This window comes from Saxophila tyrrhenica (assembly GCF_035928015.1).
Source record: "Saxophila tyrrhenica strain CCFEE 5935 chromosome Unknown scaffold_13, whole genome shotgun sequence".
In the NCBI taxonomy this organism is placed as follows: domain Eukaryota; kingdom Fungi; phylum Ascomycota; class Dothideomycetes; order Mycosphaerellales; family Extremaceae; genus Saxophila; species Saxophila tyrrhenica.
In genome coordinates this window covers 169012-193720 of record NW_027041745.1, presented here as the reverse complement: position 1 = coordinate 193720, position 24709 = coordinate 169012, and the positions used below count along the sequence as shown (strand labels likewise).

At 56.1% G+C, this 24709-nt stretch overlaps 9 protein-coding genes across 9 annotated transcripts; 3 read left to right on the top strand and 6 right to left on the bottom strand.

Annotated features, from left to right (window-relative positions):
- Positions 1-430: 430 nt before the first annotated feature.
- On the bottom strand, positions 431-2069 carry LTR77_008049 (uncharacterized protein; the record flags this gene model as incomplete). The annotated part of the gene is made up of 3 exons (XM_064805283.1): positions 431-1627; positions 1682-1782; positions 1838-2069. The coding sequence occupies 3 exons, from the start codon at positions 2067-2069 to the stop codon at positions 431-433; spliced, it is 1530 nt and encodes a 509-aa protein (XP_064656388.1).
- Positions 2070-3012: 943 nt separating this feature from the next.
- On the bottom strand, positions 3013-5022 carry LTR77_008048 (uncharacterized protein; the record flags this gene model as incomplete). Its single annotated transcript, XM_064805282.1, has 1 exon — positions 3013-5022. The coding sequence occupies one exon, from the start codon at positions 5020-5022 to the stop codon at positions 3013-3015; it is 2010 nt and encodes a 669-aa protein (XP_064656387.1).
- Positions 5023-5954: 932 nt separating this feature from the next.
- LTR77_008047 (uncharacterized protein) lies at positions 5955-7257 on the top strand (the record flags this gene model as incomplete). The annotated part of the gene is made up of 2 exons (XM_064805281.1): positions 5955-6191; positions 6436-7257. The coding sequence occupies 2 exons, from the start codon at positions 5955-5957 to the stop codon at positions 7255-7257; spliced, it is 1059 nt and encodes a 352-aa protein (XP_064656386.1).
- Positions 7258-8093: 836 nt separating this feature from the next.
- LTR77_008046 (uncharacterized protein) lies at positions 8094-10107 on the top strand (the record flags this gene model as incomplete). The annotated part of the gene is made up of 2 exons (XM_064805280.1): positions 8094-8896; positions 8970-10107. 2 exons carry the CDS (start codon positions 8094-8096, stop codon positions 10105-10107), a joined length of 1941 nt encoding a protein of 646 aa, XP_064656385.1.
- Positions 10108-10488: 381 nt separating this feature from the next.
- Positions 10489-11275, top strand: LTR77_008045 (uncharacterized protein; the record flags this gene model as incomplete). The annotated part of the gene is made up of 3 exons (XM_064805279.1): positions 10489-10734; positions 10800-10938; positions 11004-11275. The coding sequence occupies 3 exons, from the start codon at positions 10489-10491 to the stop codon at positions 11273-11275; spliced, it is 657 nt and encodes a 218-aa protein (XP_064656384.1).
- Positions 11276-11297: 22 nt separating this feature from the next.
- LTR77_008044 (uncharacterized protein) lies at positions 11298-13253 on the bottom strand (the record flags this gene model as incomplete). The annotated part of the gene is made up of 1 exon (XM_064805278.1): positions 11298-13253. One exon carries the CDS (start codon positions 13251-13253, stop codon positions 11298-11300), a length of 1956 nt encoding a protein of 651 aa, XP_064656383.1.
- Positions 13254-14379: 1126 nt separating this feature from the next.
- Positions 14380-15963, bottom strand: LTR77_008043 (uncharacterized protein; the record flags this gene model as incomplete). The annotated part of the gene is made up of 3 exons (XM_064805277.1): positions 14380-15535; positions 15587-15746; positions 15798-15963. The coding sequence occupies 3 exons, from the start codon at positions 15961-15963 to the stop codon at positions 14380-14382; spliced, it is 1482 nt and encodes a 493-aa protein (XP_064656382.1).
- Positions 15964-17293: 1330 nt separating this feature from the next.
- SNQ2_3 (ATP-binding cassette transporter snq2) lies at positions 17294-21996 on the bottom strand (the record flags this gene model as incomplete). The annotated part of the gene is made up of 4 exons (XM_064805276.1): positions 17294-17633; positions 17688-17921; positions 17976-18114; positions 18174-21996. 4 exons carry the CDS (start codon positions 21994-21996, stop codon positions 17294-17296), a joined length of 4536 nt encoding a protein of 1511 aa, XP_064656381.1.
- An 823-nt stretch (positions 21997-22819) lies between these two features.
- OPI1 (transcriptional regulator opi1) lies at positions 22820-24447 on the bottom strand (the record flags this gene model as incomplete). Its single annotated transcript, XM_064805275.1, has 2 exons — positions 22820-23943; positions 24027-24447. 2 exons carry the CDS (start codon positions 24445-24447, stop codon positions 22820-22822), a joined length of 1545 nt encoding a protein of 514 aa, XP_064656380.1.
- Positions 24448-24709: the final 262 nt, after the last annotated feature.

Genomic DNA, 24709 nt, shown 5'->3' with positions numbered 1-24709 from the left:
AGCCACAAGCCGCTGAGCCGCAGTGGCAGGCGGCCGCCCACGTTGATAAAACATTATCTCGGGCCCCAGGCGGCAGAGCAGAAGAAGTGGCAGTCAGATTCTGGCTTCTCATGACACTATCGCCTGCGATGAAGACTTGTGCTAGGCGATGCTCTTCCTACTTATATCGGAGAGCTATCCTATCCGCCTGTTCCTCACCCCATCTCCGGTAAACAATCTCCTACCTAGAGGCTTCTGAATATACTTTGCTTTATAGTCTAGACTTCGGAGATTGCCACTTCTTCTACTGCGTCGCCTAGCCCCAACGGTATGTTCAGATATGATAAATTGAAGATTTGCACAGTTCCCATCCATTTGCATACCTACCATACATCTCTACGCACGTGTCTGTATAGAGACATCGCCCCGCATGGACACCTCGAAACACAGTCTACACCGTGTACCTATAATTCGGGTTTACGTCGCCCATCTCCGCCGCCTCTTCTTCCGTCTTGCCGTCGATCTTCCAATCCTGTTTCCCAGCAGCTCTCTGCCTGTTCTGCCACGCGAACCAGCAGAACAGACTAGAGAACAGCGCCATCGAGAAGACCGTGACTCCGATGGCGGTCGAGTAGCCGGGCGTATAAGCAGGCCGCGTGCCTTCACTGAACAGGAACGGGGCAGCGACTCCCGCCGCGTTGCCCATGGAGAGCTGCGTGCCGCTGGCGAACGCGCGCTTGCCGTACCGCGGGCTGTTCGTCACCACCCACGCGACAGCCAGCCCGTTGATTACATAGATACCTGCTCCGACGAAAAAAGTCCCGGCGAGGCTGACGCCGCCCCCGGAGTCCGAGACGAGCATGATATACCCGACCACAACGACCATCTGGAAGCCGACGATGAACGGCCCCCGGATCTGCGTCCAGTCGCTGAGTCGGCACACGGCGACGTAGACGAGGGCGCCGAGCGCGAACACGGGCACTGTGAGCGCTTGCGACTGCGCGACGCTCCAGGTGCCGATCTCGCTAATGACGGTGGGGAGGAAGACGGAGAAGGAGTAGAGGGCGAGGTTGCTGCAGAACTGGCAGAAGCCGAAGGCGTACGTCTTCCAGTCCTTGACTGCGTCCATGACGTCCTTTCTGTTGAGCTTCTGGCCGGAGACGGTCTGGCCGAGCTCCGCGCTGCGGAGGGTGTCCATGTCGAGGCGGTCTTGGTCGTTGAGGAATTTGGCGCCTTTGATGCTGCCTGGGAGGATGAACGGGACGACGAAGCCGGTGGCTACGGTCATCAGACCGTTGATGAGGATGATCCACCGCCACGCCTTCCAGCCGGCCGTGCCATCCATGCCTTGCCCGATGCCGTACGAGAGCAAGCCGCCAACCGCGCTGGAGATGGCGGACGCCGAGAAAAAGTAGCCCATCCGTAGCGCTATACTGCCCTTGTTGTAGAAGAGGCTCAGATAGATTACAACTCCCGGGAAGAAGCCGGCTTCGAATAGACCGAGGAGCAGACGGCATGCGATCAATCCGGGGAGGCCCTGAACCATGGCCGAGAAGGTTGCAACCAGGCCCCACAGGATGGTCAATATGGCGAGGTAGTAGGAGGGGTTGGTTTTTCGGATGATCATGTTCGAGGGGACCTCGAACAACTTCCGTGTGCGTTAGCATCGTGGTCGGAAGGGGGAGGTTGAAAGAGTACGTACGCAATAGGTGACGAACAGAATGGATACCGACAGCTGGAACTGATTCCCTTCCAAGCCCAGATCATCTTCCATTCCGTACAGTCTCGCGTTGCCGATGATGACTGCATATTTCATGAGCATGTATCGTTAGCCGTGCCTGTCAATGTGGAGTTGTACCTCGATCCATGAAGCACATCAGATACATCCACATCACCATGGGCACAATGCGAGAGTCCAGTTTCCTCAACAGCCTCCTCTCAGTCTGCTTGTCGACCTGGAGGAGCGGCGGGCCGGTCTCACGAGCATCTTCGGTCCTGGCGAGGTCGGAGTCCGAAGGGGATGCGGTGCCGTCTTCTCGTTTGTCCAAATGCAACGGCTCTGAATTCTTTTCGTCCTTTGCGAGGAACATCGTGGAGGACCTCGGAGGCCACAATAATCTTTAAGGGCGGTGCGGTATTGTCGTGATATTGAGCACTAAAGGAGACGGGCCAATTTTCTGAGATCACAACGGCTAGGAATCGAACAGTGCTTTTCCCGTCGCCGCGGCTACTCGGTTCTCTCTTTATGCCATAACGAAGGTCCCCCGCACCAAGGCTCCAAGGATCGTGCTTGGGAGAGCCACGAGTGCTCCACGTGGGCGTCAAGTTGTTGATCTCCAGATGCGGTATCCCCAGCTTCTCCAGTCATGGTGGTATAGCCGCATATCCTAGGCCTCGCGGCGAGATGTGCGAATCGGATACCGGCGGAGTTGCAAGGCCAATACCATCAAGTGATTGGCGTTGGAGCGGCCAGAGTCTCAGTTCAGGCCGGCGATGGATGGGGCCTCTGTTCTACGCAAGATAGCTTTTCAGCCAAGGCGACCAAGACAGATGGCAGGCTTGGAATCTTTGGATCTCGTAACTTGTGGGTTATGCAGACGCGCGCTCACATCGTTAGGTCCGTTCTCCGGACTCGCGAATCCATCAATATCTGATAAAGAGCACTGGCCCATATCGTCGAATCACCGCGAGGTCACCCTGACCTCACGCTGAGAGGCGCGGTGCCTCGACGAAGCTGCGGAGAGCACTGGCTTCGGTGCACTTTCATTCAAGCGATTGTTCTGTAGACAAAGTTATGCCGAGAGGTTCAATGGAGTCGTGTGGAGAGATTGAATGGAGTCGTGTGGAGAAACTTGTACCGGAGTCGTGTTAGTGCATGTGCTACAGGAGGTAGTTCTAGGCGCTGATTAGCTTCAATGGCGCTAGTAAAATGTGCAGAACTTGTGGGCAGAAGTCGTTCATAATACATACGCTTCTGTACATGGCTACATATCAGTCACAGATCATACAGCAACGACATCGTACACGCACAGCTCAACTCGGCCCCCTCTCCATCTTCTTCCATCCCCCATCAACCTCCCACTTCCCAGCTTTCCCAAAATCCCCAACTTCGCTCCCACTCATGTACCCAAAGCGAAAATACTCCGGCAGCACATCCACCTTCCCTTCCCTCTCCTCATCCGCACCAGCGTGCGGCTCATGCCGGTCCCAAAACCAGGTATAATTCCCCCCATGCCTCTCACCGGGCCAATAACTCCGATCGTCGGCGTAGCCTCTAAACCTCTCGACGTCGTTGACGAGGACGGATATGCCGTCCCATGAAACCTTCTGCTTTGCGTCCCAGATCGGCAAGGGGCCAAGGTCGAACGTGATATTCCGCACTCCCGAGCTTAGTACAGAGACAGCGGGGAGAAGCGTCCCCTGCGCCGCGCCTTCGAGGAGGGAGGAGGGAGTTTCAAGAACGCTGGCGAAGCCCCAGCGCGCTACGCCGTTGATGAAGAGGCCGAGTAGGAGACCTTGATAGATTAGGGAGGGGCGGTTTTGGAACGACGTGCCTGGTAGCAGGAGCAGGGCGAGGACGTAGTGGTGGATCCTCAAGTTCAGCCCCGGCAGCGCGACAAAGAAGAGCAGACTTGCGACGAAAATGCCGTAGATAGCTAGATATCGCGGCATCCGCCCTTCGACGCGGAAAGCCCATGCCTGGCCGAGCGCGATGAAGAAAATACTCAATATAACCGTGATGAGTGCAGGTATGGCGCCAGGCTGCGCTTTGATGTCGTGGGGTGTCAGGCGTTGGAGGGGTAGTTTGTCGAAGGTGTAATTATTCAACGCTCCCAGCCATGCTGGGCCGAGATAGAGGATCGTCTTCTCGAACTGCGCGGTCAGGTTCTCGAGACTGCGGAGCGCGGTGTAGCGGTACGTGACCCAGGCGCAGAAGCAAGCTGGCAAGAACCGCCCGAATGCGAGCGAGAGGAGAGACGTGTATTTTGTGAGGTTTGGGGGGTCGGAGGCGAGGGCGACGTGGAAGAAGAAGGACACGAAGATAGACCAGAAGAAGACTGCTGGGGAAGTGGTGAAGAGGGAGAGGATGGTTGTGAAGATCACAGTCACGGCGAGGGCGGGCCAGCGGAGATCAGCGCAGGCTGCGCGGGTGCCGGAGAGGAAACCAAAGGAATGTGGGAAGTAGGAGTCGAAAGCCAGGGACTTGATGCCGTGGCGGGAAGACTTGGTGAAGGAGGGTTGTTCGCCGGTCAAAGTGACGACGCCGCAGCCGCCTTGCGCATCGTCGATGAAGCCGGCGTGGACGGCGGACGCGCAGATGAAGCTGTCGCCGCGGTAGACGGCGTTGTTGACGAGGACGTCTTCGAAACCCGTTTGGTTGTCTGTCGGTCCGCCTACGACAAGCGGTTTATAGACGACTTCCTGGTCGCCCACAGCATGCGGGTTGAAGATCTCAGCGCTGGCGCAGTCGGCAGGACAGCGGAAGGCGAGGGTAGCGTTTGCGAATGGCCGGCAGAGGTCGCCGTTGATGCCGCAGCCGTTCTTCTCGTTCCAGTAGCGGGCGTAGCAGCCCAGGCGGACGGGTGTGCCGTAGCCAGGGATAGAAGCGGCGAAAGAGCTTCGCCAGAGGACGAGGGAGAAGGCGAGGAGCCAGCTGAAGTAGACGGCGAGGAGCAAGCCGAATTTATGTATCTTCTTTGGAGCGTAGCGGTCGAGGAGAGCTAGCGGGGCGTGTTGGATCTTCGGGAATATGGGCTCGATGCTGTATATTCGTGGTGGATCTGGTCCCTTTGCCCACTTGACTGTCGCTGCCCATGCTCTCTTCAACCGCGGTGGTATGCGGCCTGAGATATGCTCTTTCCATGTTCCGTCATTGCGTCTCAATGTGTGGTCGAGCTCAAGGGATGGCCGCTGCGAGCCTCGCAAGGGTGCGTCCGCCTGCAACAATCCTTCATCTTCGGTCTCCTCCGGCGAGTCCTGGTATGGCTCGAAATCCTCCCGGGAGGTAGCCGCTTCCTCATCGCTGCTGGTCCATGGATTCATGCTTATGGCGATTTCGGGTAGATGTTATCGACGCATTGTGTTTTCCGTTCACCCGTTCCTGTGCTCTTACTCGAAAGCTGTATGTAAAACCACCAGCATGACCCAACAGCTTTGGGACGCGCGCGGCCGTCTTGGTCGTCGTCGTCAACGCCCAGCTCAAACGTCTTTCCGTGATTGGTCGATCGAGGAAGCCCGCCAAGATTCCTCCTTCCTTTCTGGGACGGAATGCGAGAAGCACTTTCTTCTCTCCAACATTCACCCAGCCGTACAGACGAGATGAATACCAATAGCAGACATCCTGCTATGCACCCTCCTGGAACGCAGGCATATCCGTTTGCCGCACTGCAGGCTTTCTCTTTAGCTTTGCTCGCAACCCTCAGGGGTCGAAGATGAGATGACGGTACTTGGGAAATGTGAAATATGTAGGCGCCGCAAGGTCAAGGTAGGACACGTACAACCACCTGGCACCATCAATGCTGAAACTATTGGAGTGCGAGGAGCAGAGACCGAGCTGTCGGCCTTGTCAGGTCAGCGGACGTTTCTGCTCGTACAGCCATGAGAAATCCGTGTTCGTTCTCGAGAGGTTCCATGAAAATGCCACCGACGGATCTGCCGGATTTGCGAGTATGACCAATTGCGCTGTTGGTGCCAATAGTACTCACGAACGAGCACATTGGACATTGAAGCTCAAGCGAAAGCGCAAGACAGCCGACGGCGTAGGGGAATATAGCAGTTTATTGCCGCAGAGAAAGCATGTGGGCCAACCTGAGACCACAGCAACCTCTTCTCCCAGGTGTACAAAGACTTCCGGGGCAGTAGTGGCTGCTGTGGCACCTTGCAGTGATCTGTGGTCTCACAAGACCCGTTTGGCGTCAAGATGGGTCTACGTGCTCTCTTCGCTCCCCGGTGGTAGTCCCAACGAGATCTTCGACATGTGGGTTAGGCACATTCCACTGTCGATCGGAAACGATGCCTGCCTGGACTCTGCGACGACGTACTACATCGAGAGCATGATGAGCTTCCTTTCACCGAGCGACGCAAGTCAACAGAGAGCTTGCGTAGCAGGTTCGAAAGCCTTGCGATGTCTTAGGGAGGCTGTCACGTATCACACAAAGGACGACGATCCCAGTCAATTGCTTCTCACTATTGCCCTTCACCGATACGCGGAGGTTGGTCGACATTTTTCAATGGATGTGAAGCACTGGCACTTACTTGTGCACCACAGAGCCTGCGCGGACTTCGGACTGACAACTACATCCCGCACATCAACGCCATATCGCTGATCCTACACCGCCGCAGCGCAAACACGTTCAAGAACGAAGTAGTCTCGAGCGTTGTGTTAGGCGTCTACGAAGAAGAGGCACGTCCTTTTTACGTTCGACTCGGAACGCCCCTAGCTGACCATCGTCCCAGATCGTTGAAGCAATGATCCAGGGCAGAGACTCTCTGTTCGATACCCAAGGACCTTACCTCGCTTCGCCCTCGATGAATGGTATAAAGGATGCTCTGCTGGCTCTTCAGGATCTATACGTCCGCATAGCACGCCTTGTTCGACTAGTACGAGCCGCGGGCCAATGCGAAGCCAGGCCGCATGACACCACACTCGAAGCATTCACGTTAGCGGAGAGTCTTCACGCGTCCTCAGCGGAAACTTGCATTCTCCAAGCTCTGGCGGAAGAAGTAACGTCCCTACGACCCAGGACGGCTCACAATACCTTGCTTCCGCTTTGCCTAGATGGAGAAGCTCACGACTTCCGCTCCCTGGAAGGCTACATCCTCGCCACACAGTACTGGGCCTACCGTATCCTCCTCTGCGGTCTACTGGACCACCTCTTGAGCAACCACTGGCCGCCGCCTGCAAATTTGTCGAACGTAACCCTCGAAGGCATACGGTCGCTTCAAATGGATGCCGCAATCAACGTAGCCAAAAGCGTTCCATACGCCCTTGGTCTCTCGCATGCCCACCCGGTGCGAGCGGTACGGTTGCGGCTCGCTTTGCAGGTAGCGTACGGAGTGTGGTGTCGGCTGGAGCGACGACAACGTTCTCAGACCGCACCGGACTACGATCTGGCCGTGGAGATGAAGCAGTGGACTCTCGAGACGCTGGCACGAATCGATGCACTATGGGGTTTTGAAGAAGACATACAGCACGACAGCTTGGAGAGGGCTTGCGAAGCAGCCGCGGGCGGGATGCTATGGCAGGACGACCTGATGAGGTGGAGAGACTGCCGCTAAGACACAGATGTAAAGAATGAGCGGCGGTGAATTGAAGTGGAATGCTAGCTTCTGATTGGTCGAAACAAAAGCACGCTAGCGCATGTTGCATTTTGCTTGTGACAAAAAGTGCTCCTCAAGCCGTACAAGGGCATGAACTTGGACTCGCAAGTTGGAGAAGAGGCGCCTCGAGCTACATGTACCTCACAAGCTGGCCAGGCTGGAGGACATGCGGTGTCGAAGACGGTCGGGTCAGGTTGGCTTCTCGAGAAGTGAGAGGAACGTGGTGGGACTGCAGTCGGAGTTGTTGGTTCGTTTGTTGGCTGGGTTCTTCGAGAAGGGGCCCTCGCGGATGAAGACAACAAGTCATGCTGTACAATACAAGTGTAGAAATTGAATTAGTCTTTCGAGAGGACCGTAATGGACATTAAAAGACTGGCAGAGGTGGGGATCAACAAGACGTTTACAGAGCCCAACGCAGCTGTTCTTGATGTTGATGCTACAGTGTCGACGCTTGACCTCGCTTGCATGCTCCCATTGAACATGCTCTGAGCCCAACAGTGTACGCACTGGCTTTCTGAACATCACGATGGGACTTCCTCGTGACGATGAAGTGAGGTCGTTCAGTGATCAAGACATCGTCGACGGAGTCCAGCCCCCACCTCGACGGCAGCGGAGTTCGCAGCGTGCCGAGTGCCTGCAGAAGCGGATCATCGACGTCTACATTAGTAAGGTGTTGTTGGTGTCGCCGATAAGGCGTCCTTGTCCTCGTCTCACTGCCTTGTGAAGTGTCTTGTGAAGTGTACTGTATCTTGGTAGGAGATCCATTGCTTTTCCATCTCCCTTCTTGATCCACCATGGCTTCCGCGCAGGCCGCCGCAAGCATGACCCCCAGCATGTCGTCCGATAAGCCAGCACCACCCAAAGACCTCTCGAACCACTTCAGCCGGAGCGCCAAAGCGCGCACCGCGAGCTCCATCAAGCAGTTCTACAAGTACTTCCAGATCCCCGGCATTGGCCAGCTCGCTGGTGGGCTGCCAAATAACCATTACTTTCCGTATGACACTCTCGAGGCGAAGGTAGCCCGGCCGGATCGTTGGGATCCTACACCCAACAAGCCCGTCGACCCTCCGCCAGAGGGCGATGATGCCGCTCAATCCTTCTCAAAGCTCAACGTTAGCTCCAAGCAGTCCTCTCAATCCAGCATCCTCGTCCCACACACCTCCGCCGACACCAACCCCCAGACGAAAGTCGACCTCTCCACCGCCCTCCAGTATGGCACTGCCCAGGGCTACCCACCGCTCTACGGCTTCCTCCGCCAGCTGACCCGCGAGAACCTGCACCCCAACTGCCCTTACGAGGGCGGGCCGGAGATCATCCTCACCTGTGGCAACACCGATGGCTTTTGCAAGGTTCTACAACTCTTGACGAACGAATGGAGCGCGGAGAAAGACTGGGTGAGGGATAGGCAGGGACTGTTGGTGGAGAAGTTTGCGTATATGAATGCGATTCAGGCGGCGAGGCCGAGAGGTTTGAACGTGGTGCCGGTGGAGATTGATGATGAGGGCATGATTGCGGAGGGCAAGGGAGGGTTGAGGGAGGTTTTGGAGAATTGGGATTATAGGAAGGGCAAGAGGCCGAGTTTGATCTATACTGTGACGTGAGTACGACGGCTGAAGCATCAGCATACACGGGATGGACTCTCTGAATGGAGGAGCTAATATGGGTTATAGCATGGGCCAGAATCCAACATCTGGCGTACTGTCGCTGCAAAGACGCCGAGAGCTCTACGCTATTTGCTGCGAGTACGATGTGATCATCTGCGAGGACGACCCGTACTGGTATCTGCAGTTCCCAACCGCGACCGCTGTCAACACCACCACCACCTCCGACCCTGCCAACACCTCGTTCAACCCCGACCAGCCCATGTTCGCCAACGCCGAGCCCGTTCCAGAAGGCTGGAAGTCCTCAGGCTACAAGTTCCTCGACTCCCTAGTCCCCTCCTCCATCAGCATCGACACCGAAGGCCGCGTGATCCGCCTCGACACCTTCTCCAAAACCGTCGCCCCCGGCTGCCGCCTCGGCTGGATAACCTGCCAACCCGCCTTCGTCGAACGCATCCTCCGCATCAGCGAAACCTCCACCCAGCAGCCCTCCGGCTTCGTGCAAAGCATGATCGCCGAGCTCCTCCTCGGCCCCGACAGCCGCGACGTCGCAACCTCCCAAAGGACGAAAAAAGACAACTCCACCCCCGGCGAAGCCTGGGACGCCGCCGGCTGGGTCCGCTGGATCGAAGGTCTCCGCGGCAACTACGAGCGCCGCATGAACCAGATGGCCAAGATCCTCGACTCGGGCAAATATCTCGTCAAATCCGGGCGCCGGAACAGCCTCGCCGACCCCACCGCCTCCTCCGATGACGACGAGTGGAGTGTCGTGGAGAAAACCCAAACCATGTCCTTCGATTTCCCCGTCGGCGGCATGTTCCTCTGGCTCCGCGTGCACTTTGAAAACCACCCCCTCTACCACCATTACGCGAAGCACAACCAGCTCTCGCGTCTGAGCCGCGCGATGTGGATCTTCTGGACCACGAAACCGTACCGTGTTCTCGTGTCGCCGGGGACGATTTTCAGCCCAACGCAGAAAATCATGGATGAAGAGGGGTGGAGGTATTTCCGGCTGTGTTTTGCGGCTATTGATGAGGATATGCTTAAGGAGGTTACGGAGAGGTTGCGGGATGGGGTGAATGGGTTTTTTAGGGTGAAGGATAGGAAGGTGGTGGAGAAGTTGTTGGAGGAAGATGAGGCGGGGGTGGCGGCGAGGGAAGCGGAGGGAGAGGGGTTGGTTAGTGTGGCTGGGTTTGGGGGGTGTTAGTTCAGATGATGATGATGATGTACAGGATGATGGTTGTTATGAAGAATAGAATGATTCCAACTGTAGCGCACGTAGGCCTTACAGCTGAAAGCTGGCAGTAGAACCACCTTCCGATTGCGTCTCAAGCTTTGGCCCAACCGGCTTGCTGACAACGTCGGTGTCCGCAATGCGTTAATACAGCTTTCAAGACTATCTTTCCGGCTGATGCATACCATTGAAATTCGCAGAAAACACGCACTATATAAAGGTATAAGTATCACCACATTTCTCATCGTCGCACTCCATCTTTCCTCTTCCGTAGAACACGTCTCCCACCACTCGCACAACCATCTCACTTCCACCTCCTCAAAAACAACGAGAAAGACACAAAAACTTTGTCAGATGGCCTTCCGTCTCCTCCCCCTCCTCCCCCAAGACGTCCCCCACTGCGTCTCCATCTACTTCGCCGCCTTCCAAAACGCGCACTCGCTCGCCTGCTGGCCCCGCGACGTCCCCGCCGTCCGCGAATGGTGGGAGCGAATGCTGTACGACGAGCTCGAGGAGCCGGGGGCGTGGTGGTTGAAAGTTGTTCTTGTTGAGGAGGGAATGGAGGGGACGGGGGAGGTGGTGTGCGGGTTTGGGAAATGGGTATGTCTATGTTCCTATCACTTAGAGGTGGAACCGTTTGCTAAGTCGTCTGTACGGTGCTGTAGGTAGAGCCGAAACCAGGCGTCTTCCCAGAGACGGATTTGCCGCAGTGGCCTGAAGGAGCGGATAAAGCGCTGTGTGAGGAGACGTTTGGCGCGTGGGCGAGGAGGCGGAGGGAGTTGATGGGGGATAGGGGACATTGGTGTACGTTGCTCAACCTTTCCAGCGATCCTCCACTGTGTGCTGTTTGCTAATGGATGGTATCGCAGACCTCGAGATCGTAGCAACATCCCCCACCCACCAAGGCAAAGGCGTCGGCTCCAAACTCATGCGCTGGGGCCTCGAGCGCGCAGACGCACAGGGCATGGAGGCCTATCTTGAAGCCTCGCCGGAAGCTGTGCCGTTGTATGAGAAGTTGGGGTTCAGGGAGGCGGATAGGATCGATACACTTATTAGGAATGAGAGGGTGGAGGGGGTGTGGTATCGGAATCTGTTTATGATACGGCAGCCGGTGATGCAAGGGCGGGAAGCTGAGAGATGATTTTTATGGTATAGACATACATCTATTCTTCTGAGGAATCGTCGTCGTCGTCGCCCGCCGCCTGTGGCTGTTGGCGCTCTTTCTCGCTCGTTTGCTCTTGGATCCAGTCGTCGACTTTCTCGACAGCCCTGCGCGGCTCGTCTTTGTACCGCATGAGATGATTCTGGATCTCCGCAGGCGTGTACGTCGCGTCTGGGATATGCGAGGCGAACTCCTCTGCCAGCTGCTCGAGAACAACTTTCTTGCTCTTCTCAGCATTCCCATTCGACAACTCCTTCTTCTCATCCAGATGCCCGTTCGCCGTCCCGTTCATTGCGACCTTCTCATCAATCTCCCTCATAATCTCCGCAGGATCAACACCCGAATACATCCGCACAAACAACTCGCGAATCTGCTCCTGCATCGCATACGTGAACTCGATCTTGCGATCCACCCGTCCCGGTCTTATCAGCGCAGCATCAAGCTGTTCCGGATGGTTGGTTGTCATGATCAAGACTCGTCCTTCATGACTCGCCACACCATCAATCGCATTCAGCAAACCCGATAAAGAAATGCCAGACCCAGAAGAGCGGTTCGCACTCTGACCGCCTTGATTGCCTTGGCCTTGGTTACTAGCCTGGTTGCCTTCATCCTTCGGCTTTTGCTTGTTCAGTGCCTTCAGCTCCTTCGCCAGATCCTTCAGCGTGAACTCTTCATCCTTCGCGCCTTTCTTATTCGCACCGTCGCCGTTTTCTTTTACGTCGCCATTGACTTCACCATTCACGTCGCCGTTCGCTTTACCGTTCTGCTTGGCTTTCTCGCCTTTCTTCTTGTTGTTGCCTTTGCCGCCTTTGCCTTTGCCTTTCGGTCCTTCGCCTTGACCTTCCAGCTTTCGTGATTTTGCTGCCTCTGCTGCGTCGACGTCTTCGAGAAGTACCACGCAGCGCCGCGGAAGGCTGTTGAACAGCGCCATCAAATCTCCTTCAGTCAAACTCGGCTCCTGCAACCCAATCACATATATCTCCAACCCAAAGATGCCCGCCAACGCAAACGACAACGACGTCTTTCCCGTCCCGGGCGGTCCATGAAAGAGATACCCCCTCCGATACGGCAACCCTCTCGTCGCATACCACTGCGGAGACGCCGGATGCAGATAATCGTTCATATCCGTCACAATCATCTCCTTCTGCGCCCGATCCAGAATCACCGTCTGCATCGGCCTGCTCGGTCTCACCGACAACTTACTCCACAGCCCGCCAAACCGCTGTCTTTCCTTAGGGAGCGGATGCCGAATCGTAGTCGTCCCCCTAAGACGGTTCAACGACCACACCTTCGCCACCGCCAGCAACTCCTTGATCGGCTCGATCGTCCTGCCAATGCAATCAATCTGAATCATGTCCTCCTCGTCCACCTTCCCCAACCCCGACCCCGAGCCCAAATCCAGCTTCGACCGCTTCGAGCGATGGAAAATGAACAATCTTCGATTATGCCACATAAAATGCCGTCCATAATACGGTTCATACCGCGGCGGCACTCTCGCTGACCATTTCTGAAAATCAAAAAACCCATCCTCACTCAGCGCATTCGCCTCCGTCGCCTCAAACTCATTCTGCGCCCTGGGCCCCCGCTGTGTCTTCGCCGTCGCCCTGCGTTTGGACGTCGAGATCTGCGTCTTCGCCATCCAATCAAGCGTCATATCGAACAAATCATCGTGCTGTTTGATATACACCGAGGACAGGAACAAGTAGCGAAACGCGCGGGAGCCTCTGCTGTACAGGAATTGTCCGCCTTTGATCACGGCGAAGAGGATGAGGCCGATGGAGACGAAGAAGGAGATGTCGATTCCTGTCAAGGCGTGGATGTAGCGGGAGATGAGGCTGTAGCCGGGGACCAGGGCGTCTAGGATGCTGGGGGGGAGCTCGGTGAGGGAGAGGGGTTCGGAGGAGTTGCCGGTGCGTTGGGCGGAGTTCATGGCGTGGGTGAGTTTGCGCATGTCCATGGTTGCGGGGGTAATGGGCTGGGTAGCCCGTCTGTTATTCGGATATCCGAGATGGTGTTGGCGGCGGCTTCCGGGTTGATGAGGTCTCTTGCTGTGGTTTGGTGTTGGTATGTACACGAGTTGCGGTCCTTCTGAGCCGGTGTCTAGTTATTTACAGTTCGACCAACGCCTATCGCTATGCACAGCAGTGGGTAGAAAAGAGAAAGAAGATGGGCTCGAAGCCTGCCTGATGAAAAGAAGAAATGTCTGCCTGTCCAACAACTCGGTCGCTCTCGCCGTTCGCCACCGCGAAGCTTGCAACGCCACCGCCTCACCTACGCACTTTCAGCTGCCCTGTCTTGCAGCAGCATGTGAGTCAACGCAAAAACAAGCAAGGACAGAGCAGTTGAACACATCAGCAAATGGGTGCAAGAGGTTGTGAAAACTAGAAGAATAGGTGATCAGGACGACTTGCCCAAAAAATTGGATCACCACTTCAACTCTCCTCGTGCCTCGGTGCACATCCAGTGCACGCAACACCCAGTTGCGGCCATCAAATGGCTTGTCTTGTCAAACCGTTTCTTGACCCTCCTGCCTCGACCGTGAGGCTCTCAGCTCGTAATTTGGGCAGACGGAACATTGCCTTGGTGGGAGGATATCTAAGTACGGTATGTGAAGGTATGTTCGTACAACGAGGTCGGAATGGTACTTCACGCATCATCTTCTTGGACTTCAGAGTGAGCGAGAACGGTATACGAGGTTTGGAACTTGACAAGTCGCAGCAGACGTGCATTTGAAGTTTCAAGTTTTCATATACGAACGAAGTAGTGAGTTCAACACCCGACCACAGGCCAGGCCATCACATCCCACCCCCATGCCCGCAAGCGCAATCATAAAAGGTATCTATGCCATGCCATGCCCCATCCCCCCGACCTCTCAGCTTTCTACAAATCGCAGCAGGAGCCAGCCTGCAGACCGATGATGAGAAGGGCTTCCCACTATGGATCGAAGGCCTATCCAACGGTGGTACTTTAGCCCGGACCGCGGCCTCGCAGCCTGATCCATGACGGAGAAAAGGGTTGCGGAACCAGCCCATGGTGTGAAAGACGAGACGCGCGTCGGAGATGGTTTGCACGACTCACGACGATTACCTGCCGTGGTGGTGGTGAGCGTGCCTGTGGAGGTGGCGCTTGTGGTACGAGTCGGCGGATGCGGTCTCCGTGGCGGTGACCGTGACGTCGACCTCGGTGACGAAGAGCTCGACGACGGTGTTGCCGTTTGTGATGTAGCTGACTGGGGTCTCCTCGGGCTGGGCAGGAGGTGATGGCTCCGCGGGTGAAGAGGTCGTAGCGGGCGACTCGAATCCGACTGGGTTGACAGCGCCATGCTTCATCTGGTCTGAGTCGGACTTAGTAGTGGCCATCGCAACGACAATGCCGCCTTGTGCAGTCTTGGTCGACTCTGGATCAGCCGGCGAGTAGGTGAGCGTGGGCTGCGAGAACGTCTCTGGCGCTTGCGAGGGAGCAATGCCTTGAGTCTCGTGGCCCTTGCGTCCGGCGACTGCGTAGGCCGTGGCTTCCTCAGGACCGTACTGAACCGGCACATCGACGGCGAGACCTTGACGTGGGCCCTTCGGGTTGTCCTCCTTCAAGCAGTCTGGGACGTCGAACGTGCACTTGGCTGCATCCGAGTCGCTCTGCATCTTGAAAAGCGGGCAGTCTTCAATATCTCCAGATGGGCTCTTGCAGGTGTCGAGGGCGTCCTGTAGGAACTCCTCAGACTCCCAGCCCATGATGAAGTCGCCGTGGTAGCCAGTTCCGACTGGATCTCCGTAAGACAAAACGAACTGACCGGACTCTCCAGCGAAAGCATTGGTGGCCCAAATGGTCTCGTAGAAGAGGAACGGGTAGTGCTCATCGTAGCCGTCCGGGCAGTTGCCCTCCTTCACCAAGCTGGGGTAGGCCATGTGCGACTTGTGGTCGGTGGAGTCCAGAGATCCGTTGCCGCAACTTGGGAAGGCAAGCTCGAGACGGATGCCATCCTTGCAGTGAGCGTCAAGGTACTCCTGGGACGGCATGGTGTGACGGTAGAGCGACGGCTCCGGATCGATGTCGTAGTTGAGACAGTTGAAGCCGAGAGCGCGCTGCTGCAGGAAGAACTGGTCGTCTGTGGCATCCGTGGGCCAGTGGCTAAGCTCCGTGTCCGGGAAGGGACCGGTAAAGTTGCGCACGGCCTGGTTGCCCGCCAACATCTGGAAGCCTTCCGGGAACGCCTTGACTTTATCAAGGTAGTAGAGGTAGTATCTGCGGAGTCGTCAGTGAGGTCAAGCAATCGCATGGGCTGATATCACTCACACTAGCATGCCGCCGACCTGCGGGACCATGACGGTGGTGCCATTGTCGTAGGCGAAGTTCAGCGTCGGGGTCCAGTACGCGCTGTGGTCCTGGGTGACCTCGCACGCAGTGCAAGAGCCATCCGCAGTGAGCGTCTCGAACGTCGCGTCCCAGGAGAAGCCTGCGAAAAGTCAGTCGCTGATATCACATGCATTCACGTGATACTTCTCACCTCCGCCACCGGTAATGGTATGTACATGCGCGCTGATCTCGCCCGGGTCAACGAGGGGGTCAAGGCGAGCAACGCCGGTCTGCGAGCGACATGGCATACGCCAGAAGGCGCTCGCAATGCCGGAAAAGGCAATTGCTGAGGTGAGGATCGCCTGCGAAGTCTTCATGGTGAGCGACGGCCGTCAAGGTCGTGGGTGGTGGTGTATGTGCAAGCTGAGGAGCAAGGCAACCAGCGCCCGTTGATGGTGGCGTTTCGCTGACGAGAGCTCAACTCTCGAAGTGTCTGTCGTCGCGAAGGTGATGTCGAATCCGAGGATGAGGCGTCTTCGGCAACGTGTTGTTGTGTCGAGGTGGCTCGCGTCGCAGTGGTGAAGAATTTTGCTTGTGTTTGCACCTTGCTTGCTCGTTTGTTGGCTGCTGGGACAATCGGTGAAAAGCGGTCTATTGATCACAATAGGCTGTCGCTGCGACAATGGGATCGGTGAAGCGGCGGTAAGGACTGACTTCTTCGTTAAAGGAGTGACTGAATGGTGGTGAGTTGGTAGACGTCGGGATGCGCTCTCGCGGAGAGGGAGGAAGTGGTGGTGAATTGCTATTAACGGAGCGAGATGTCTCGAGGCAGAGGTGCATGCTGCAAGGATCCGCCCTAGCCGAGACGCTAGTCATGCAGGTCCGAGACTGCCGTGAAATGAGGAAGGCACGACCTGCAACCTCCTTGGCCGTTTCCCCTCCGCCGTGTCACCTGCTCTCTGTCCTCTCGTGCACAACACATGTCCTCCAAGCCGCCTTCTGCACATCCGTTGGTCTCGGCGAGCATGGCACAAATCTCGCATCTCGTGGCAGCACAAACGCCCCCTTCTCGCCGACGACGACAACAAACGCTTGGGTCGTTCTTGCCGCCAAGCGAGCGAATTGGTGCTCGTCGTCTTGGGATCAACAGGAGGTTCTTGTCAATGCTCTGGCGGACAACATCCGACTCCAGTTTTCATATCGTTTATCTCTCTCCGGCTACGTCAGTCCACGGCTCTACGGATGAGTGATGATTCTGATGAAGATGTGCTGCACAGCCACTGCCGCGATCGACCGTGTATCAGGAAGCTTAGCTGCTGCAACGCTGAGACGCCTGGGAGCCGCCTCCGTGTTGTGTTTTGATTAGGATGCGAAGCGCTTAAAAGGCTCTTTCTTGTGATATTGCCGGGGGTGTCCCTCCACTCGCCGTCGCAGCGTCTCTCAAGAAATCGCGCCCACGGAGCCAAGGAGCCGAGACAGCCTATACGGCCGGGTTATATTGCACTCAGGCGGGCGAGATTCGTGCTCGAGCGGCAATCGAAGCAGAGGTTGTTGTGCGCGAATGGTAAGTTGTGCGATGATGTTGTGCTTCTTCTGGAACACCTTCTCGTGCCCTACTGCCGTACCACGATAGCGTTCCCGCATTCCGGAAGGTAAGGTAAGCTGAACACGGTGACATCAAGAGGCCATCTACCACTTTCATACCGTCTATCGCCTATTAAAATTCATATACCGACTCCCCACAAACAGCAAAATCAAATTACTCCCAATATACGCCGTCAGAATCCCAAAGTCGCGCCACCGCGTCTCCCAACTAATCCCAAACTGCTCGTAAAACTGATCCCCGACTGCGAAAGCGCAGTACGAGCAATCCTGAGTCTGGTTACTGACCAGATACCCCGGCCCGCCGGAGGCGAAGAATGCGGACATGTACTCGCCGCAGCTCTGGCCGGGAGGCGCGGTGAAGCGGTTCAGTTCGCCCGGGGTGCAGGTGACGGGGAGGTCGTGGAGTTCGGTTGCTACGAGGCCGGAGATGAGGCGGGTGAAGCTGGAGTAGGTGTCAGTGTTTGCTCTATAGGAGGGGAGGTGAGGTGGGACTTACGGGACGAGCTGGTAGAGCCAGGAGCGCCAGAAGCCGGGGATCTGTGGTTTGGGGACCGCGACGCCGCAGAAGAGGGCGAAGATGACGATGATGAAAGGGTTGAGCAGGACGGCGATGAAGGTGCTTGGTGTCCAGGCTGAGATCGCTTGGGCGAGGGTGACGGAGAACAGTTCCGTGATCAGGACGTAGAAGAAGTTGAGGCCTGCGCGGGAGGAGGCTGGGTTGAGGCCGGGGCTGGAGTAGACGGTCAGTCACTGGTAGTCTTGAGCTTGAAGTGTTCGGACTCACATGTAGTAGATCGGGAGGAAGAACCCAACCGCACAGAGAATGCTATACGGCATCTCCGCCACCACCATCGACAGCGCGAATGGAAATTGCTGATACGTCTTCGAGGCACTCTCGCGATAGAAGATCAACCTCGACAGATCTGTTTACCTGTCAGTACTCCATCCCACTCCATCTCCTCAGGGTAAGGTATGTACTCACCATACTTCGGCTCCACCTGCGCCAGAATCAACGCCGGCAACACCGTAACCTGAAACATAATAAACACCCTGTACTGCAGACTGGTCCGCGAATCGTCCAGCTGCAAGAACATCAACCCCGTCAACAGCGCGATAATCACATGGTTGAACAGCCGCGTGAAGCCGTAGTTCGGACTCCGGTAGAAAGCCTTCAGCTGCCGCTTCGTCACGACTTTGATCTGGTGCCAGAGGGGCGTCGCATACTCTTTCTGCTCCACGGTGGGTTGGCCGGCGAGTTCCTTCGTGCGGGAGTCTTTGATGCGCAGGATGACTTCTTTCGTCTCCGCGAGCTCGTCGGAGTCGGACCAGATCTCCCCCCAGTCCTTGTCGCCGATACGGGCCTGTTGGCCAGCACCTATCGCATCGAGCATCCATTCCGCTGGGTTGGCATCGGGCGGGCACTCGGCGCCGTGTTTGGAGAAGTATTTGCGTAGGACGTGGGCGTCTTTGCCGATATCGCCGAAGTAGACCGTCTCACCTCCTTTTTGCAGCAGGAGCAGGCGGTCGAAGTTCTCGAATAAGGAGGCGTTGGGTTGGTGGATGGTGCAGAGGATCGCTTGGCCGGCGGCGGCGAGCTTGCGCAGGAAGCGCACGATGTTGAAGGCGGATTGGGAGTCTAGACCTGAGGTGGGCTCGTCGAGGAAGAGGAGGAGTTGGGGTTTCGCTGCGAGCTCGACGCCGATAGTTACTCGTTTGCGCTGTTCGACTGCGAGGCCGGCTTCGGGGTCGCCTATGATGGCGTCGGCGATGTCTTCCATTTCGAGGAGGGAGAGCACTTCTTCGACGTAGGCGTATTTTTCCTCTTGCGGGATCTCGTAGGGTTGGCGCAGGTCGGCCGAAAAGCGTAAGGCTTCTCTTACGCTCTGCGTGCCTTCAAGTACGTCGAGCTGCTCAGCATAGCTCGTGCCTCGCTGAAAGTCGGTAGACAGTGGCTTGCCGTCCACCAGCTCGTCACCAGTAATGACACCAATGTTCTTCCGCTGCGCAAGCACATCCAGCAGCGTCGTCTTGCCAGCACCAGACGCACCCATCAAAGCCGTCAGTTCTCCCGGCTTGACATATCCAAAGATGTTCTTGAGCAGCCGTAGCTGGCCAGACTTGACAGGCACGTCGTAGCAGATATCCTCCCAAGTCAGGACTGCCTTTGACTCTATCTTCAGCTCCGAGCCTTGCTGTGCCGTATCTTCTCGGCGTCTGGTATCGCGGTTTGACTGCAACTTCTCATTCAACTCATCGCGCTCCTTGTTGCTCTTTACGAAGAAGGTTACGGTGCGTCCAGCTGCACCCCATTTGATGTACTCTCCCAGCCACGCGTTCGTAGCAAGGAAAGCGCAGATGAGGACAACCATGATACCCCAGTTTCGCCATAGGTCGCCAGGACTGTACTGGAAAGCTTGCTGGACATAGTCCGTACCGCTCACGAAGCGGCTTCCGGCGGTGCTGCCTTGGAGAGTACAGACTTGATGCTCGATGTTGTTGTAGCCAGGACCGGACGGGACTAATGATGTGCCTTCACAAGTCATGTCGATGCGACTGAACTCATTGACCATCATAGCAGCAAACCCTAGACCGAGAGCGTTGATGTAGAAGATCCAGCGTAGCCAGACTTGCGAGTCAGACCACTGGATCAGATATCCTCCCGTCAGAACAAAAAGCGTGATGACAGTCGCAGCCAGCTTGATCGCCGAGTCGAAATCAGGACACACACACCCAATCGTCCGGAAGAAGAGCGTGATCCCAAGGTACCCGGTGAGAATGACCAGATAGAACGTGAAAAATGCCCCAGCGTCCAACACCAGCCCGCACATGAAGTAGACCAGAATACTGAACACAAGAATCTGCACTGCTTGGAAAGAAAGATCGACGACGATCTGTGCGGTCCAGAGTGCTGAAGGCCGATGGAAAGTGTACGCTCGGTGCTTGTTGATGATCGGTCTGCCCAGCATGACACCAGCCAGTTCGCCGAAGGCTTGGAAGCAGTTGAAGAGGAGGCTGATGAATAGCACACCGCCTCGCGTGAAAGCTCCAGCAGATGTGCGCGGTTGTTGCAGCCAGACTGTGCCGATGACGATGGCGATGACGACGGTGGTGACCCAGCCGACCACCAAAGAGAAGGTATCTTGCCATTTGAGGATGAACTGTCGTTTCATGAGTGCCCAGGTCTGGATGTGGAAGGGGACAGAGTAGACGGTCTTGGCTTTGGTGTGGCGTTTGCCTTGCGATACCGCGGTCGTAAAGTCCTCGTGGATGTGCTGCTGTTCTGCCACGACTTTTCGGTAGTCTGCGATCTCCTCAGTGAGCAATGTGTTGTACTTGGACTCGTCAAAGGCGGCCACGAAGCTCTCAGGCGAAGACGGGGCGTTGGTCTCGTCGTAGCCATCTTGATAGTCACGCTCGAACGGATCAGTGCAGCCGGTAAGGTAGTCAGGAGTCGTTTGACGAGGCTTCGGCAGGAATCCCAAGCCTTCGAAGTAACTTCTCGCCTCCTTCGTGGGTCCCAGGAACACCTGTCTGCCCTGGTCGATGACCATGACTTTATCGAATTGAGCGTAGATGTTCTCCGAGGCCTGATACAGCGAGACGAATGTGGTGGTGTGGTAGATGTTAGTGATGATCCTAAGAGACTTCGCATAATCCAGTGCTGTGGAGGCGTCCAGACCACGAGTCGAGTTATCGTAGGAGTACACAGCACCGCCCGTGATCATGGTCTCGGCCAAAGACACACGCTTCCTCTCGCCGCCAGAAATGCCGCGCACGAATGGGTTTCCGACAATCGTCTTTTTCGTGTGCTCGATATTGAACATCTGCACCAGCATGTCCACGACCTTGTCTTTAAACTCGGCCGCACTGATGCCTTGGGGTCGAGTGCCGGGGACTTTGGTCTCGAGGGCGAAGCCTAGTGTTTGCTCTACTGTCAGGGTAGGATGGTGTATATCATCCTCCTGACAATACACCGCCTCACCACGATAGCGTTTCTCGAACTCCGCTGCCGTGAACGGACCGTAGGTGACTTCGCCATCAATCGTGGTATACCCGAACCTCTGATTCGCAATCGTCTTCAAGAAAGTCGTGCATCCACTTCCAGGCCTCCCCAACACCAGAACCATCTCCCCAGGCTTCACCACACCTCTGAAGTTCTGCAAGATACTAACCTCCTTCCCCTTCTTGTTCGTCGGCAGCAACCTCATCGCCTGTCGGAACGGGAAAAGGAAGAAGTTCGTAAACGCATCCGGGAACGTAGGAACATTGATCTTCGTGCCTCCCACACCCTTCACCGTTAGGTTCTCCCACACCACACCAATCTGCTTCGACTTGATGCCTGCCTCATCCTCAAGCTGTTTGTTCCCGCGCAGCGTGTCCTCGAGGTTAAACGGCTCCGAGTCCTCGCTAGAGTCTGATCCAACCGCCTTCTCGACATCCTGTGCGCCCTTCTGACTCTTCGCATGGCTCTGCTGTCTGGCTAGCTTGCGCGAAGCCTGCGAGACTTGACTGAGCTGCCTCTGCAGTTCCGCGAAATGCTTCTCTGCATTGACAACATTCACACCTCTGTCGTTCCTGCTGTCTGCCGAAGACACTCGTCCAGAAGGCACGTACGAATTCACAGCTGTCTCTTTCTCAAGCTCTTCCGAAGTCTGCGAGCTATGAGCTCTGATATCCGGGTTCGCCAGCTCCTCCGTCACAGGCTCTTCCGGATCCTTCGTCAACCGCGTCGACACACCGCCGTGGTGATGCCCGGGATGATTGAGATGCAACTTCTCTTCCACCTCTTCTTCGAACTTCTCCATCTTGTCTTGTCAACAGCCCAGCTACCGCAGACTACCCTCAGGAATGCAACCAAGAAGCACTCTCACCACCAATGCTAGCTCCGCGACATGCCTATACCATTAAACAAAAATGAAAGAGGATACGAAAAGCACAAGAACCTAGCTTTGACTCGCTCGACTGACCACGCCGATCGCATGCCGGTGACTGCAAGTGTTTAGTAGCAGACCGACATGCCGCGCCGGATATGAAATCGTCCCATTAACCGAATAGCGTGCCACAGACAAATCTCCAAACCCACCCCCGGCGTTAAGAAAAGCATCGCACAGATCTACCCCGCTGGCCGCCAATGTCGCAGAGCCGCTGTTCGGAAGAGGAAGGTGCACCATCTGACAGGCAGGCGTGATTACTCGGAGCGGCATTAAATCAATCTTCATGTTCATGCTCGGGATATTTCAGTCATTGTTAAAGACATGTATATTCACACTTCCGAGCATTTTGTTCCTCATTGCGCCGCGCTCGTAGACACAGACAGCCCGTCAAATGACCCCAAATTTGTTGACTCGCTCAACTGACTCGCTCACAAAGCACGCGAGAGCTCGTGGGTGGCCCACTTCCTCTTAATCTGATCAGTGAGCCATCCTTTCTCATCACCCATTCCCGAACCCCGCCCCGCCAACGCCGATTACAAATCCGATCTTTGGACGTCCGGCCGGCCTGCTCTGGACAGAAGTGGTATCAATGTCCGCGACACGAACGCAAGTGTCGATGAGTATTGATGTTCGCGATATCATCCCCCGGCCCTTCCACCCGTCCACGTGCTGGTTTTGAACGACTGTGTCATAATCATTGCTTCTCAACATCCCTCACTGGCGGCGCATTCGCCATCTCTCGATCCTTACTATCATGACCATTCGGCGAACGGGTACTCGTATCCCGACGTCTGCCCACCGTCGCCAGCCATTGCTCAGCGGAATCCAGCGTAAGACCTATCGTCTCACTGACTTGGGTCATCATGTCGAGTCCCTCGGTGGCGAAAGCAACCATGCGATGCGCTTTCCTGCTCGTCTCGCTCTCACCGGTCTGCGTCTCTGAAGCCACGCGCCAGCGCTGCGGGAGGGACATCAATTGCGTGCGGATGAACGTGCGCGCGTTCTCCGGTAGCGCACCGCCTGCGTAGTTCGAGACGGACGAGACGACGTGTTGTAATGTGCGCCAGATGTCGTCGCAGTGCTGCTGGATCATGTCGGCGAGTCTGCGCGCGGCTTCGTCGCCGTCGGGTGTTTTGGGGCGTTCGCCTTTCTCCAGTACTCCGTCCTGGTTTTGGTGCCATGCTTCGCGCGTTTGATCGTAGTGGCCTAGGACGAGCTTGAGAGCGTTTAGGGCCATTGTGATGCGCTCCGTTTGCCCAGCGAGGAATAGGAGACATGTTCTGAGACTTCGCCGTGAAGCCTCGCTCAGAGCGACACCTAAAGCTGAAGTCATGACGAAGACCTGCGAAGACAGGCTTTGACTCTGTCCCGATCGATCGCTTTGCGCTTGCCTCTCTGAGCCCATCGGACTCACCTCTGAGCGATAGGATGGTGGCTTGCTCGCACCATATGCGGGCAGCTGTTCAGCATCGTCCATGTTCTCATCCGTGACCCTCCTCCTCTTGCTGCGTGGGTCGTCTGCATCTCTCTCAACATCGCTCGGCCGCCGTGCAACACCTCCGTAATACCATCTTATACCACTTTCCACACCGGTCACCTTTCCCACTGTTCCCACGGTACTGACAACCGGCATGGCAATCCTGCTCTCAATAATCTTGACGCCGGACTGTACGAAGCGAGGCGAGTAGTTCTTGGTTGTAGAGTATGCGCTCAACGATCCATTGATTGTGCCTCCAACCCACGGATGTGCCTTGGCGAACATTTGAAAGAGCGGTTCCTGCTCTTTGCTCGAAGTCGCAATGCTACTCTGCTTTGATTCTGTAGAATGCAGCGTATTAGGAGATCGGACGAAGTCTGTCCAAGTCAGCGCAGCCCTCGGAAAAGCCATAGCTATGTCCTACCTGGATTCCCCAGCCCAGAAAGCGCCTCAGCAGCCATGCGCACATTCGGATCATCAATCGACACACTCGGCGACCTCACCGACGGCTCATCAATGCTCATCGCACTCCCCACCTCCGACGGACTCGCGATAGCCGCCTCAAAACTCCTGCGACCGCCATTGATATCCTGAGGCCCGGGATCAATGCGCGGTATACTCCTCACTGATCTCGGAGACTCATGGCCGCCGTTCGACGAGCGGAAACCGGAGGGAAGGGAGTCGTTGTGGAAGTCGGACGAGAGTACGGTTTTGAGGCCGGGTAGTGTTATTTCTGCTGTCGCATGCGCGTGGTTGACGTCTGTTTTCGGTACGGATGGGAAGGTGAGTTCGGCCGGGTTGTGTGAAACGTAGGACTGCGGTCGGTGTTGTTGCTGCTGCTCCATCTTTGGCGTCACATGGCAGTATGTCGCGCTGTAGCGAGCAACGTATTGCGATCTTGGTGTCTTTGAAGTCGCTAAAGTCGCCTTCCAAATAAAATGGAGTCCAATTGAGGTGCAAAAGAGAATGAATGAGGGACACGGCAATGGGAGAATGGATAATCACATGTGGCCCCTGCGCGAAGTCAAAGACGATCATGTGAAAGCACCTCGGGCAAAGATCGACGCATGTCCGTCCCGTGTCTTGCACGTGCTTATCAGCAGCTCC